Source organism: Rhinoderma darwinii, chromosome 1 (genome assembly GCF_050947455.1).
Source record: "Rhinoderma darwinii isolate aRhiDar2 chromosome 1, aRhiDar2.hap1, whole genome shotgun sequence".
Lineage (NCBI taxonomy): Eukaryota > Metazoa > Chordata > Amphibia > Anura > Rhinodermatidae > Rhinoderma > Rhinoderma darwinii.
The window spans coordinates 317,647,323-317,663,817 of record NC_134687.1 but is presented as its reverse complement, the minus strand read 5'-3'; the positions used below and the strand labels follow the sequence as shown (position 1 = coordinate 317,663,817).

The following is a 16,495-nucleotide window of genomic DNA, read 5'->3' as shown; positions in this document are numbered from 1 at the left end:
TATCCCTGTCTTACCAAACCCATTATCTTAAAATCAAGATCTGGGTGTAATGCCAGGGTTACCTCTCCCTTTACAAACTTTCCTAAAGGACCACTCCAGTTAAACACAAAGTAATCAGCCATACTTTAATTCGCTGTATTTAATTGCACTCGCATTAGGCCTCAGATGAAACTGTGTTACCTATCTGAACGTCCCAGGTCTAGGTGCACAGTATAACATATAACACTACACCATGAACTTATGTTACCTGCCCGCACCTCTCCACCGGAGTTCACAGTATAATAACAATTTCAACGTTATCATAATAGAGAGCAATTAAAACATTCGGCACAAATTCAATTGCTGATTCTCCAGTTGTTTTCCTGGAGTGGCTTTCTAATTATGTATTATAAATACAGGCAACACATATATAGTATAAATAAATATTACTGATAACCAGGCAAATACCACTTAGAATCTGTGAATCAACCACAAAATGAAAACACAAATGAAAACAAAAGGACAACTGGGGACAAACACAAGACCATAAACACACAGTACAGACATCAAAGAGATAACACCTCATTGTGAACATGTAATTTATGGCCTACTTAAAATTCACATCTGAACTCTTCCCCAGTTGTGTTTGGTAATTTAGACCCTTGAGCACGTGGCGGAGCACATAAGGCTGCACTCTTCTGCAGCCATTTTGTCTAAATCTACCATTTGTTGTAATGTGGCCATTTTCTATTGCCATTTCGCTAGTCTTTCCACGGTTGCTTATGCCGTGGCAGTTCCTAGCAATATGTCCCATCTGACCACATTTAAAACATTTAACAGGACCACTTTTCTTAGTACCCAAAGACTTGCAGTACTTTGCAATATAGCCTGAGCCAGCACATGTGAAACATTTAATAGTACATGCACTGCTGGACTTAGGGCAGTTAGGGTTAACTCAGGGGCACCAGCTCGTTGTGTAGGGGGGAGAAGCAATGGCTATGTGTAGGGGGAGAGAGGTAGGAATGCTCGTTTGTCCAGGGGGAGAGAAAGGTTTACACGCAGCTATTGCTGCATGTAGATACTTAGTCTCGTTGATGCTGGGAGCATCTGTGCAGGAGTCCGTTAGTGGAGCCGGGGAACAGGAGTCAGGGTACGAGAGGAGAGGTCTGTGGTGGAGCTGGGGAGCAGGTATGTAGCTCGTCGTTGGTGGAGAGAGGCAGGACCCAGCAGGAGCATTGATCCGGCGTTGGTGGAGGGAGGCAGGACCCAGCAGGAGCGGTGAGTCGGCGTTGGTGGAGGGAGGAAGGACCCAGCTGAGCTCCTCATCGGTGGAGTGGTGAGGGTAAGCTGCTCTGCTGAGCATACCGCCACAGGGCTATTTAAACCCTGTCGGTACTCTCGTAAATGGGGGCAATTGGCGCCCCCGGCTAACACGGGTCGGGAGCACGTGCAAGTTTAAATATGGAGACAGGAGATCAAAAGCAGTATCTCCTGGATTTTCTCTGCTGTTGCTTGGGTGTAAAGCCCGGAATAGGGCCTGGTTTGCTGGAGTGTGAAGGAGAAGGGTGGGCTTCCACTCCATACAGACAGTCCGTGTCTTGGGCTGTCTGAAGAGCTAGTTCGGCTCCACCTGAGACGGCTCTTTAATTGAGGAGTGTGCAGTTCACACAGGGCTCTCAGTCTGGGGAAGAAAGGCATGCTAGCCTGTGAGAGTTACCAACGTGTAAGGTAAAACTGCCTATGTTTTGAGGTGCTGGGCACAAGGCTCAGTGTCTCGTAGTGAGGGACACTGAATGTGTTAGTTAGAGGCTGGACGGCCTAGGGTTTATTTTGTATGGTTTATGTTGTAACACTGCTTGCTGTGGTGAAGACAATAAAGCTAGCTGTGGCTGGTTTAAACCTTTTATTCAAGGAGTTGGAGTGAACTTTCTATGTGTGCCAACCATCTCACCCGGGAGATGGCGATCCTGTGAGCTAAGTGGTCCCCAAGATGTCACATATGGCAATATGAGAGTTGCTTTTGGGCAATAAAATGGCACAAGAAGTGTCCCGTGAAATTTAAAGGGCCAGAAGCCCAATTAAAGAGACTGTTTTCCGTTGCAATTGGTCGTATGGAGGAACTCCTCAAAAAGATAGTACAAACGAATGCCAAGCAGAGGGAGGATAACCAAAGGTTCCTGGCAGAGTTGGAAGCAAATCGAGAGCCTTTAAGGGCACAAGTGCTGTCCACGGATACGCAGCCTTCCAAGCCAAGTGGATTCTTTTCAACTCCAGCTGCATTGATGCCGGGTACTCCGGAGGTGTTACAGACAGTTTGCAGAGAAGAGCACGGAGCGTGCATACCTGTGTTAGAAGCTGTGAGGACCGTTGCTAAGGGCAACCACCTGGACTCATGGTGGGAATGTTTGCAAGCGGACTATTGTGTGGATGGAAAAGGCGTTCCCAAGCAATGTTGGGCAGCTGTTAAAAAGCCAAGTGTGCTGAATCGCCCAGATGTGGTTGCTAGGAGCAACCAACCCCGACAGCATGTGGTGGCTGTTCAGCAGAAGGAGTGCTGTTGGAGATGCCATCAAGCAGATGGATGTGCACCTGATTGTTCTCTGGTCAGGAGGCCAGAGAGAGCGCAAGAGAAAACACGTGAAGTGTTGGTTGGTGGGATTCCGCTACTGGTCAGTCTGGATCTTCGCCAAGAGGTCTCGAGGGTGCATCCGGACATCCTGCTGTTTGTGAAGAAGGATGCTGAGTTGGGTGAGACCGTTCTGATTGACTTTGAAACTGATTTTGGGACTGTGCAGCACAGACTTATAAAATGTCAGGAACTTGATGAGGAGTTTGTGCTGGGAAGGGACTTCCCTCATTTTTGGCAGTTGTGGGAGAAAGGCAATATCTCCTATAAGCATTGTAGCTATTACAGGAAAAAGTTCTCTACAGGGTGTGCTGCTCCACTGAAAAAAAGGGAAAATGCACCAGTTGTAATGATGTCAAGTGATAATGTGATTCAGGAAATGCCTGCTAAAAATGACGCACATGTATTTGATGCAGAGCGTTTATGTGATGACAGTAGTGAAATGTCAAAAATTGTGCCTAACATGTCTTTAAGCCATGAGTATGTCACACAGCCTGAGCAGGTTAATGCATTGTGTGAACAGGCTGTTAAAGAAACAGCAGCCAAGACAGAAGAGGGGATTAGTTCAAGTGTGCCCCTTGAGGCTGTAGTTGAGAAAGTCGAGAGTGTCACATGTGATGTGCGTACTGTTACTGATGGTAACCCAGAGAACGTGTCCATGGTGGGGGAAACTAATGTGGTTGCTACTGGCCAGCATCTGCTTTGTGCACCTGCGAGTGATAATGATTAAATGAGTAAAACTGGAAGTTCTCTCATGGAGGTTGATACAAGAGATGCTGAGAAGACATTTCCACGTTTTGGAGCAGAGAGGGAACTGTTCTATAGACCCAGTGTGGTGGATGTGTCCTGGGAAACAGATGCGCCAAGTGTATCTGAGATTTCCCTAGAGGTTGGGATTGTTGATGGGGGTAACCTGGAGTACAGCCCTGCCATACCTAGTGATGGTGATGAAAATGTGCGTGGTTCAATAGATGTGACTCCAGCACCTTTAGAAATGTTGCCCCCTACAGGTCATTCCTATTGTGTAGAAACGGAGACTGATGTAATGCTCATTCATTCCATGGGGATGGGGAAGCACAGCAGTTAGACTTCAAGTCGTGTTCAGTGAATGCTTCTATAGTGTATGCTTCTGTCACTGATATTACATGTGATGTCAAACAGGTTACTAATCGCTCAAGTGTGCCCCTAGAGGTTATGGTTCACAATAACAGGACTGTTGCATGTGATGTGTGCATTGTTCCTAATGGCAACCAGCTGTTTGCTACTGCGATGGATGACAATGGGCTTACTGCTGCTATGTGTGAGTGGAGTGGTGATAAACTCTACGGGTATGAGAATGTGGTTGGGGTCACATCAGAGTCAGCTGAATCCAGCAGCAGTGATCCACCTTTTTATTTGAGCGACCACACCAGTGTGAATGTAGCCCTAAGTGACACACATGAGTTCCTGGACGGTGGAGTCAGTGAGGTGTGTGCGCTGGTGGCTGTGGCCTCTGTCACTAATGAACTGCCCGGTCGTGAACCAGAGGTACATGAAAACATTTCCCTAGAGGTTGGGGCTGTCAATGGTACCAACAAGGATACTACTGCCATGTATAGTGTGAGAAGGGTTACTGCTTCACCCTTAGAAGTTCTGCCCCCTGCAGGTCTTTCACATGCAGACGTTGAGACACATGTAGTGCCCACACTTTCCCAGGAGGTGAGGGGAGCCATAGAGGTGGTCTTCCAGGCTTGTTTCATGGGTACTGATACAAAGTGTGATTTAGCCATTGAAGTTGCATGTGACACAAGACAGGTTGCTAAGGGCAACCTGCGGTGCTATACCACTAAGCAGGATGAGGGTCCTAACACTGCTGAAGAGATGACCACTACCCGGTCTGATAGAAGTAACCCAGAGAGGTCTGGTCAGTGCGGTGAAAAATTGTCTCTGGACGGACAGTCTGAGCGTATAAATGCTGAGACGCAAAACTCCAAGATGGAGGGGAATATAGCATCTGAAAGTGGTGTTGTAGATGATACGGGGTATACCACAATTCATGAGATGAGTGTTGCTGAACACTATGAGCCAGTGACTTTTACTGTAGGGGTGTCACGCATATCTATCTATCTCATATCTATATCTATCTATTTGACCGCGACCATTCCGGTACCCCCTCTTACGCCCCCTCTTCTTAGGTCCAGAGCGTAAGAGGAATTTCCTGATGAGAGCTGGAGCATCCACATTTTCTTCAGGCTCCCAAGACCTCTCCTCAGGACCAAAACCCTTCCAATCCACAAGGTAAAAGGTCTTGCTTCCTACCTTCCTGTAGTCCAGGGTCTCCTTGACCTCGCAGACATCAGAAGAACCGCTGGGAGCAACTGCAGAGCCAGGGGATTTGCTGTATTGGTTCAGGAAATTTTGTGAGTAGGAGGTAGTTGTAGCTTATTAGACAAAGGGTTAATCTCTTGCAGAACTTCAAAAGGACCGAGGAATCTGAGAGCAAATTTGTAGGAAGGAATCTTCAGCTGATTATTTCTTGAAGACAACCAGACTTTTACTCCGGGAGGAAATTGAGGAGGAATTATTTTTTTCCTATCGGCATATTTTTTTTCTTGCAATTCACTGCCTGCAGGATGGCGGACTTAGTTTGCTGCCAGATGTGAAGAAAGCCTCAAAAAGAAGAGTTGGCTGAAGGCGCTTGAGATGTAGCCGGCAGAGGAAGAGGAACACGTGGATGTTGGCTATACACAATGAAGAATGCAGAAGAAGCAATAGACTTGTGTGATTATTATAAGAGAATTCGGCACATGGTAGAAGATGTACCCAATTGTTGTGATGAACAGAGACAAAATGACGAAGATAATTTTCTAGTACTTGATAAATTCTTTCAACATAACTGTTAGATTGTGGGTGAGGAAAAATCCAATTTCACATCCAAAAGTTTACCTAGGACTCTCCAGAATTTAGATGTAAATTGTACACCCAGATCAGATCCGATATGGAGGGGTAGTCCGTGCAGATGAGAGAAAGAACAAACTAATTTGCCAGATGAGGAGCTGATGGGAGGCCAGACAGTAGGACGAAATGTGCCATTTTAGAAAAATGGTCCACCACGACTTAGACAGTGGTACATCCAGCAAAAGGAGGAATGTCTGTTATAAAATCCATGGCAATATGTTGCCAGGGACTATCAGGAACTGACAGGGGTTGGAGCAGACCTGCAGGCTTGAAAAGGGTAGCCTTGTTTTGGGCACAGTTGACGCGGGAAGAGACATAGTCCACAACATCTTTAGGCAGCATCAGCCACCAGTAGTGACGAGCAATATAGTCCCGAGCCTTACGGACAACAAAGTGTCGAGCTAACTTGAAATTATTTTCTGTCGACAGGACGAGCAATAATTTTTCCAGGAGGAATGTCTCTAATCTGCAGAGGGTTAACAGAAATGATCCTAGAAGGATCAAGGATATGCTGGAGATTTTCTTCTGAGTCATCTGTCTCAAACGACCGAGACATCGGCCTTTATATTTTTATCTGCAGGACAGAAATTAAGTAAAAATTGGAATCTGGCATAGAACAGTGAAAATCTGGCTTGACGAGGGTTCAGTCGTTGTGCAAACTGTAAATACGTGAGACTCTTGTGATCGGTGTAGATGATTATAGGATGAGCAGCCCCCTCTAGCAGGTGCCTCCACTCTTCTAAGGCTAACTTGACAGCCAGAAACTCACGGTCCCCAATGGAGTAGTTGCATTCTGCAGGAGAGAAGAGTTTAGAGAAAAAGCCACAGGATACTGCCTTACCCTTGGAGTTTCTTTTGAAAGAGAAGTGTTCCAGCACCAATCGAAGAAGCTTTGACCTCCAACGAGAACTGCTGAGACACCTCAGGATGGTGAAGAACGGGTACTGGACACAGATGGTGAAGTCGTCTCGGACACTCGACTTGGCACGGGCACCTGACACAGATGGTGAAGTCGTCTCGGAAACTCTATTTGCCACGAGCACCGGACACAGATGGTGAAGTCGTCTTTGGCACTCGATTTGGCACTTGAAACGGACACAAATACTGAATAAGGAATACAGGATTCAGGATACAGGACACAAAAGGAACCATTTGCAAGTCAAACAAAGGGAAGACACAACATTGCTCAGGCAAGGAAGGAGTGGGTAGAGTTCCTTTTAAAGTTCCAGGTGTGCTAGGATAGGTTGGGGAAGAACACCCCGGTGCGGGCGCTAGCACTTTAAGAGCGGGTGCAGTCTCTGAGGGAGGAGATGCTGGCAAGTTTTCAGGGGTCTGCAGTCGTGGAAGATGCCGGCGGTCAGTGACCGCGGAAATTACAAAATTCTATCTATCTATCTGTCTATATTCTATACACATTAAAAAAATGTCTCATACTGCCTAAAAGAGTTTAAAACACAATTATTTTCACTAAGGCCATGTACCACTGACAGGTCATACCTTTTTGTTTTGTTGTTACTTAAAGAGGCTCTGTCACCACATTATAAGTGCCCTATCTCCTAGATAAGGAGATGGGTGCTATAATGTAGGTGACAGTAATGCTTTTTATTTAAAAAAACGATCTATTTTTACCACTTTATTAGCGTTTTTAGATTTATGCTAATGAGTTGCTTAATGCCCAAGTGGGCGTATTTTCACTTTAGACCTAGTGGGCGTTGTACAGGGGAGTGTATGACGCTGACCAATCAGCATCATGCACTCCTCTCCATTCATTTTCACAGCGCATAGGGATCCTGTTAGATCGCTATGTGCTGTCTTATACTAACACATTAACAATACTAAAGTGTTTAGACAGTGAATAGACATTCCACGGAATGTTTATTCACAATCTCTGCACTTCGGTACTCTGTCTGAGGTAGTTACAGCAGAGCAAGCGTAATCTCGATGACAGGTTACAACGAGATCACGCTTCCTCTGCTGTAACTACCATAGAAACAGTAACGAAGTGCAGAGATTCCGTGGAATGTCTATTCACTGTCTAAACACTTCAGTATCGTTAATGTGTTAGTATAAGACAGCACATTGCGATCTAACAGGATCCCTATGCGCTGTGAAAATGAATGGAGAGGAGTGCATGATGCTGATTGGTCAGCGTTATACACTCCCCTGTACAACGCCCACTTGGTCTAAAGTGAAAATACTCCCCCACTTGGGCATTAAGCAACTCATTAGCATAAATCTAAAAACGCTAATAAAGTGGTAAAAATAGATCATTTATTTAAATAAAAATCACTGCTGTCACCTACATTATAGCACCCCTCTCCTTATGTAGGAGATAGGCCACTTATAATGTGGTGACAGAGCCTCTTTAAATTGGAAATTAGGACAAAGGGTTAAGAATTTTTACATTACTTTTACATGCAATGCTATAGTGTTATGAGCTTACCTTCTTTTGAGGCTAATATTTCAGGGCATAGATATAATCAGTTCATATAATAATGGATAAGAACATTTTCTTGGCGCATATATTGTTGGCCGAATTTATTAATGCGTGCGCCAGAGAGAACCTTGATTTGCGACATGCTTATTATGTCGGGTCGCATACTTAGAATATGGACGTGGATTTGTAGAGTCGTGAAATGCGCCACATTTATCACAGTTTTGTTGTGCAGAATACTGGTCTAACATGCACCAAGATGCGCCTTATTGAAAAATTTGGCGCATCTTTAACCTAGCACCTATAGCTTTAGGATATCTATCTTTAAGCCATTTTTTATAAATATGCCCCATTGTGTTTTATTATGTTGCATTAATGTAGAATCCGAAGCTAGGTACAGCTTTATCTTTAAAATATCCCTATATAGAATAGTAAGAAATTCTTCAAGTGATATAGATGTAACTAGGCTTTAAGTTGCTGAAGTGTGGCAAAACTTTGATTTAAGGTGACGTTAGTCTAAATTGTTAGTAGTCTGGGACGAAGCACAGTCATGTACTGTGGGATATTTTTAAGGCCAGTTAACACACACATGCTGAACCTAGATAATGGCAAGCGTTGGCTAATGAAGAAAAATGATTCAATTTCATGCTGGTTTGTTCGAAGAACCTCTTTACCATTTCCCTCATTACTTTCCAACTTGATGTTCAACGTAGAAGATTTAATTTGATAAAATGTGGCTGTCCTTTTTGCAGTGAATGTAACTTCTGCATGATGTGCAAATGAAATGTTAAAGATTGCAAACTCAAATTTAGGGGTGGACCTTAGTGTATGTAACAAATAACACTTAAATAGTGGATAAACTAACGTACTAACATATATGCTCTGGATTGAAAAAAAACCTCAACTATTTGAGGTGCTTTAAACAGTAGTAATAACATTGTTTTTTATTAATTTAACTTATTTGACAATACACATTCTATACACATGCTCAGTAAGTTATAGTTAAGGGGTCTAATGGGGCATATGTTCCTTGGTTGGCTGACTGCCAGGGGGATGCTAACAAGGCATTTTGCCATGCCCAGGTAAATACAGTAGAAACTGGGCTAGGGCAGTGAACTAAATCTTTGCCTTATATTAAATCCTAGTAATGCACATGTATAGCCCTTTAGAAACAAAGTATGATCAATATTGACAAAAAGAAAAAGTCGGGAAGTGTAAGAGTTATTTATAAATCTATATACTTTTGCATACTTTTTCGTTTTGACAGAATCATTAGCGAAGTCGACTGTGCTATTGGTTCCATCAAGAACAACGGAACCCTGTCACAAAGGTGACAGACGGAAACCATTAGCTAGGTTTCCATCACCATTGAGTTCAATGGTGAGGGAAACGGAAGTTGAGGTTTCCGTTTGCCTTTCCGCTGCGGGGTTAACCCGACGGAAACTTCTGGCGGAACCCCTCAACGGAAGGGCAACGGTGATGTGAACAGGCCCTAAAAGGAGTTAATCTCCAGCTAGACCCATTAGAGCAGGTACAAGTATATGATTGGATAAAGCTAAATGCATTCATTTAACAGCCCCTAACTAAGACCCCCTAGGTGTTTCAGACTGGTTAAGGGGGCTTTCTGAGTGGCCGATAATATATATATATATATATATATATATATATATATATATATATATATATCTCTATATCAGCGCCTCCGTGGCCATTTAATTAATGCAGTTGCTTCCTCTGGTTTAGATTTATTATGATTTCTTTTAGATATCTTTATTTAAAATCGGTTTATCTGGTGCCAGATTCCCCTCAAATGGGTTGTCTTAGATTAGTAAAAAGGGTCTGTTTTTTTTTCTTGTCTTTGAGTTGCTTCTAGTATTTGAATAAATGGGGCTGACTTGCACTACCAGACTACGCCTTTGAATGAGAGTGGAGCTGTTTCTAGAAAAAAATCAGACCCTTTTTACTAATCTCAGACATATCCTTTAACTCCTTCCCAACCACCCCACGTAGATTAACGGGCTGCAGCACTGGCTCTTCTAACTGCATCCCGTTAATTTACGTGTGCTCCTAACCGAGCACACAGGCGTTCCCCTATGCCCGGCATCTCCCAGTACAGGCTGCTACTAGCAGCCTTAATACTGGGGGAAAACCTTGGGTTGGATCACAGCGGTGATCCGAACCGATTAACCCCTTAAATGCGGCAGTCAATAGAGACCGCCGCATTTAAGTTGTTATAACAATATCGGCACCCCGCTATGCGATTGCGGGGGGCTGATTGTTGCTATGGCAACCGGAAGCCTAACAAAGGCTTCCGGTCTGCCATCTATGGAAGGTTATTAGGTCCTGCCTCTGTCAGTGTGAAACTGACAGGTATAATACCCTGCAATAAGTATTGCAGGGTATTATAACAACGATCCAACAATTGGATCTTCAAGTCCCTAGTGGGACTAAAAAAAATAAAAGGAAAAAAAGTTCCAAAAAAATTTACAAAAGTAAAATTTCAAAATAATAAAATTAAAAAGCGCCCTTTTTCCCTTATAAAGTCCTTTATTATTAGAAAAAAATGTCAAAAATAAATAAACTATGCATAATTGGTATCGCCGCATCCGTAACGGCCTGAAGTATAAAAATATAATGTAATTTATCCTGCACGGTGACCGCCATAAAAAAATAATAAGAAAACTACCATAATCACTATTTTTTTGTCACTCCAGCTTCCAAAAAATGGAATAAATAGGGATCAAAGTCGCATGAACTCAAAAAGGGTACCAATAAAAACTACAGTTTGTTCCGCAAAAAACAAGCCCTCACACAACTTTCTTGATGGAAAAATAAAAAAGTTGTGGCTCTTTAGAATATGGTGACACAAAAACGAAATATTTTTTTTTAAAACCGTGATTATATCGTGCAAACACCATAATGTCATAATCGCATTGACCCGCAAAATAAATTAAATATGTCATTTATAATGCACGGTGAACGCCGTAAAAAAAAAGAATAAAAAACAATAGAAGTTTTCACGCCCTAATTACACTAAATTCAGCAAAAAACCTATGGGATCAAAATGCTCACTATACCCCTAGATAAATTCTTTTTAGGGCTGTAGTTTCCCAAATTGAGTCACTTCTGGGGGGGTGTCTGCTGATTTGGTCCCGCAGGGGCTTTGCTTATGCGACATGTCACCCGAAAACCAATCCAGCAAATTCCCCACAAAATTCCCCACAAAAAAACCTGTGGGGTTAAAATGCTCACTATACCCCTTGATAAATTCCTTGAGGGGTGTAGTTTGCCAAATGGTCTCTTTTTGGAGGTGCTTCCACTGTGTTGGCCCCACAAGACCTCTTCAAACCTGACATGGTGCCTAAAATATATTCTAATAAAAAGGAGGCTCCAAAATCCTCTAGGTGCTCCTTTGCTTCTGAGGCCGGTGCTTCAGTCCATTAGCACACTAGGGCCACATGTGGGATATTTCTAAAAACTGCAGAATCTGGACAATAAATACTGAGTTGCGTTTCTCTGGTAAAACCTTTTGTGTTACAGAAACAAATGGATTAAAATTGATTTTCTTACAAAAAAAAAAGAGAAATTTGTAAATTTCCCCTCTACTTTGCTTTTATTCCTGTGAAACACCTAAAGGGTTAAGAAACTTTATAAATGCTGTCTTGAAAACTTTGAGGGGTGCAGTTTTTAAAATTGGGTGACTCATGGGTTTCTAATATATAAGGCCCTCAAAGCCACTTCAGAAGTGAACTGGTACCTATAAAAATAGGTTTTGGAAATTTTCTTGAAAATGTGAGAAATTGCTGCTAAAGTTCTAAGCCTTGTAACGGCCTAGAAAAAAAAGGATATTCAAAAAACGATGGCAACAAAAAGTAGACATATGGGAAATGTTAATTAGTAACTATTTTGTGTGGTATTACTATCTGTTTTACAAGCAAATAAATTAAAAAAGTTAATTTTTGCAAATTTTCTCTAAAGTTTGGTGTTTTTCACAAACAAATACTGAATTTATTGATCACATTTTTCCACTAACATAAAGTACATTATGTCACGAGAAAATAATCTCAGAATTGCTTGGATAGGTAAAAGCATTCCCAAGTTATTACCACATAAAGTGACACATGTCAAATTTGAAAAAATCGGCTGCGTCCACAAGACCAAAACTGGCTCAGTCCTGAAGGGGTTAAGGAGAGCAGTCTCCTTGCTTGTGTGATAACAGTAGAAATGAGAACACTATAGTCTGTAAATTAAACAGTATCGGATTCTGCATATAATTTCCTTTTATATGTACAGAAATCATTTTATTTTGTTAGTGCTGTAGTTGACTGAGTTGACATGTTAGTCTTTCACTTGTCTATTCATACCCAAATTCTAACTTCTACATTTTCACTGAAAACCCATTTCATAATATGCTTTTTCTATGGCAATAACCTATTTTCATGTTAGTCTTTTTGCTATGTAGATGATTTGCAGCAGAGAGTCAATAAAGTTAATAGCCGAATGTTTAACCTTTTATTCAATTGGACTTTTCTAATGGAATTTTGAAAAAAGAATATGACTTTGACCTCGATGTCCCTTTGCCCTGCATAACTATATCCAAAATCAAATATGCTTTAGTAGGTGTGATGCCCTAATAAACTATGCCAGAACATTTATTGATTAGTGATAGAGTTATAAATTATGGGAAAAATGCAATGTATCAATCATAGTCCTAATATTAAATAACAAAATATGTAACTATTTACTGGAAACGGACCGTCTTTTTAAGACAGTTAATCATGTTAGACATAGCACATTAATTCAAAGTATTTTCCAGCACTTAGGCAATTTAAAGGTTACTTATGTTTTTCATGTAAGAAAATTCTGAACTTGAAAAAAAGATGAAAATCTAAGAGATTATTTGTGAATTTTACAATATTTAAATCTGCGAATTAAAGTTAAAGATAATCTCCATCATTGAAAACAATTTTGTTTTTTATAATCTAAATAAGTACAAAATTATCAGGTAATTAATGTCTTTATATTTATAGGGGTAAGAACTTTTTCCTTAATACAGAGCACCAAATCTCCTGGTCATTGACTGGTTAAAGCGGTTTGCCCATCAGGGACATTTATGACATATCCACAGGATATGCCATAAATGTCAGATAGTTGCGGGTCCCACCTCTGGGATACACACCTGTCTCTAGAACGGGGCCCCCTAAACCCTGTTATACCTTTCTCATCTCCCGCTGCTGCCCGGCTACTTCCTGATTTAGATGGTCGGGAGCTACGAAAACAGCTATTTCCGTAACTCCCATAGAAGTGAATGGAAGTTACGAAAACAGTGCAGCTGGCATGCTATGCTGCTTCCGTAACTACGATTCTCTTCTATTAGAGTTACAGAAACAGCGTAGCTCAGCAAACTATGCTGTTTTCGTAAATCCCGACCATCAGGAAGTGGGCCGGGTGGCAGCGGGAGCTGGGAAAGGTAGAACGGGGTTTAGGGGGCCCCGTTCTGGAGATAGGTGCGAGTCCCAAAGGTGGGACCAGCATCTGACATTTATAGCATATCCTGTGGATATGCCATAAATGTCCCTGATGGGCAAACCCCTTTAATAATCAATGTGAATGTCTAAGGCATGAAATCTTTTTCCCAGTTCTTAACCCATTTATTTTTTTTCTTTCTTCAGGTTCTCCATACTATTACAGTGCAGCAAGAGGAGCAGCGCCCCCTGCAGCAGCCACTGCATATGATCGTCACTGACAGAATGCAATGGGAACATAAGCACTTATAACACCATTTGTAGGAATTGTACCATATTAATTAAATTACTATAATATCTCAAGATGAAAAGAAGGAGTATACCAGGATAGACACACCGGACAACCCAATAATTTATTTTCCATCCTTGTTTTCTTTCATAGGAATTGTTTATATTGTTCTGTACTTCACGGAGCTTGCTCAAATGTGTAACCTAATGAATATTGGAATGACACGCTGATTCGGTTACACTGGGACAGATGAAAACAATTAACCAATTAACTTGCTCGTATTGTTCATCTCAACATGAGACTACACGTTGTTGGCCTAGAGAGGTCTAATCACATATACAGCGCCATTGTAAATAACATGCTCATTTGTGTAATTTATGAGAGTTGACTTAGCATATACTGCAACATGATACACGTTTGTAACTTAAAGTGATTGTTTTATAAAATGCTGCACTGATTCACAGAATTCAGTAAGCTTTAACCCGACATTAAACCAGGTTACCATCGATTATGGCTACATATGAGGCTGATATCCCAATATTGGAAGTATAGTACTCTGCACAGTGCAGTAAATGGATCACCATATTAAAAGATTTGTGTCCTGGATGAAATGTTAATCTGTCATAATTCACTTCCTTTCAATCAGGAAAACCGTACGCATTTATTACATCCAATTAACTTATTTGGGCAAAGATATATTTTGTAAAAGAGAGAAAACTGATCTTTTGCTAGACTATTTTACAAAATGTTCCTTTACATTTATGGAGCTGAACCACTGAATTATATGAATGTATGAAATATTTACTTAACATCTATCATAATCACAAATGGGAGACAAGTGAGGTAGTAGACATTATTTGTCATGAGCCACCTTGTTTTCTGCATAAGAGCTGCTTGGTAGGGGCATAAATATAGGGGGGGTGCAGGCAGAGGTTGTGGTCACACATAGGCCTTGGAGTTAAGGAGGCCAAAAAAGTCCCTTCTGTCCCATGTGAGGAGACCAGTATTATAAATGATGGGCCCTGCTACAGATTTTGAATGTGGGCCCAAGAGCTTCAAGCTATCCCTCTACTGCTTGGTAATCATGCTTTGGATATGGTTAGGAGGACCTAAGATGAGGTTTCACCATCACTTGAACATTTCAGTATCCAGTATAATATTTGATTATATTGATGTCAATATTCATCACCGTGACCTTATACACTAATCTACAAGACAGTGAAATAAAAGGCGTTCCTTATATTTGAATAATTTCAAACAGAAGAAACATTAATCCATACTATACATAACATTATTTAATAAAAGCTGATGCAAAGTCATCACAAATTCTTAATTCTATTATTGTTTTATGCAAATATATAAGGATCCCTTCGCACTAGCATCATTTGGTCCATCATTGCTCCAGTATTGTATTTTTGACAGGAAAATTATTGCTGCAGATTGCATTATTCTTGGTGTCAAAAATACAGAAAAGGGGGAAGAAAACCACAACAGAGGTCCTGAACGCCAGCGTACATAAAGCCTTATTTATAGGCATTAACACAGAAATGCAAGTATATAAGGCCAGACTCCTACATTGCCGAAAGCAATTAACTACATCATACCTTTAGTTACTCCTTAAGACCTGTGTATTAAAAGCATAATAAATGGATCAGATTTACCAATCCTTGAATATATATATATACACATATATACGTATATATATATATAGCTATATAATTTTGTAATGTCTCATAGATATGTAAGGGCACCTCGCTGGGCAGTGTGGGATTTTCGTTCCACTTTAACTATATTGTAAAATCACTGCTTGCTCTCTCTTCCATTGTGTATGGTGCTAGTATTATAATGAATTTGCAAATAGAGACAAAACTCCACACATACAATCTAGTTAGCTAATATATGAGGTCAAATCCCGCAGCTCCTATCTATTTATATGTAGATAAAAGGCTGCACGGAATGGGTTTAATGGATTATTTATTTTTATGGCGCTGCTTCCCATAAAGAGTGGGGGTAAAGACCCAAGAGATATTTGATCAGAAGAAAGCTCTATTTCACGGAAACCTGCACGCATGGTGGATTGCTTATATATATATATATATATATATATATATATATATATAAAGTTTATAGGAAGCCCTCTTCTGTATTTACCTGATTCATTAATGACTTTCTAATAAATTCATAAGAAATAAAAAAAAAAAAAACATTACAATATTTCAATTTATGGTATAGTAGAAACCAAACAAATTGAGCTGCCAATGAAAGAAATATGTATATACATTATTCAAATGTGCCCAATTATGCTGCAACATAACCCCCTACAGGTCCCATGTGAAACACAAAAAACATACCCGTGGCCCATTTATTTGCCAGCTACTGTATCTAAATCTAGTTAAATTAGCTGGGAAATTATATGGATAAAAATAAGCAAATTGGGTCATGGTCACCTATCTGAACATGCTTTAGATTCCATTAATCTGACTTGCACTGATCATATATGTTCACAGGTTAGGTAATATCAGATTTGTGCTTGTTTCTGCTTACTATTAAACAGATTAAAGGTCTCTTGTGAAACAACTTGATCATGTTGGTCTCATTGCTAGGGGCCCCAAGATCAACTCTGATGTTAATGCTGTGTAAAAAAATTTTCCCCTGTAAGTCTCATATACTTGGACGTATTATGACTTTGTTTTGTATGGAGCAGTAATAGGGTACCTATAAAGATGCATGGGGCCTTATTGTACCTCTGTATGCAGATATATAGC

The 16,495-nt window shown here is 40.9% G+C and overlaps 1 protein-coding gene across 3 annotated transcripts in view; it reads left to right on the top strand.

The window, feature by feature from the left end:
• The window catches only part of PAX5 (paired box 5), a 247,605-nt gene extending 231,746 nt beyond the window's left edge, over positions 1–15,859 (top strand). For all 3 annotated transcript variants that reach the window (XM_075825553.1, XM_075825552.1, XM_075825550.1), the window contains one exon: positions 13,649–15,859. In XM_075825553.1, the coding sequence (XP_075681668.1) occupies positions 13,649–13,722 (74 nt within the window). In that variant the 3' untranslated portion in view covers positions 13,723–15,859. The remainder of the gene's footprint in view (positions 1–13,648) is intronic.
• Positions 15,860–16,495: the final 636 nt, after the last annotated feature.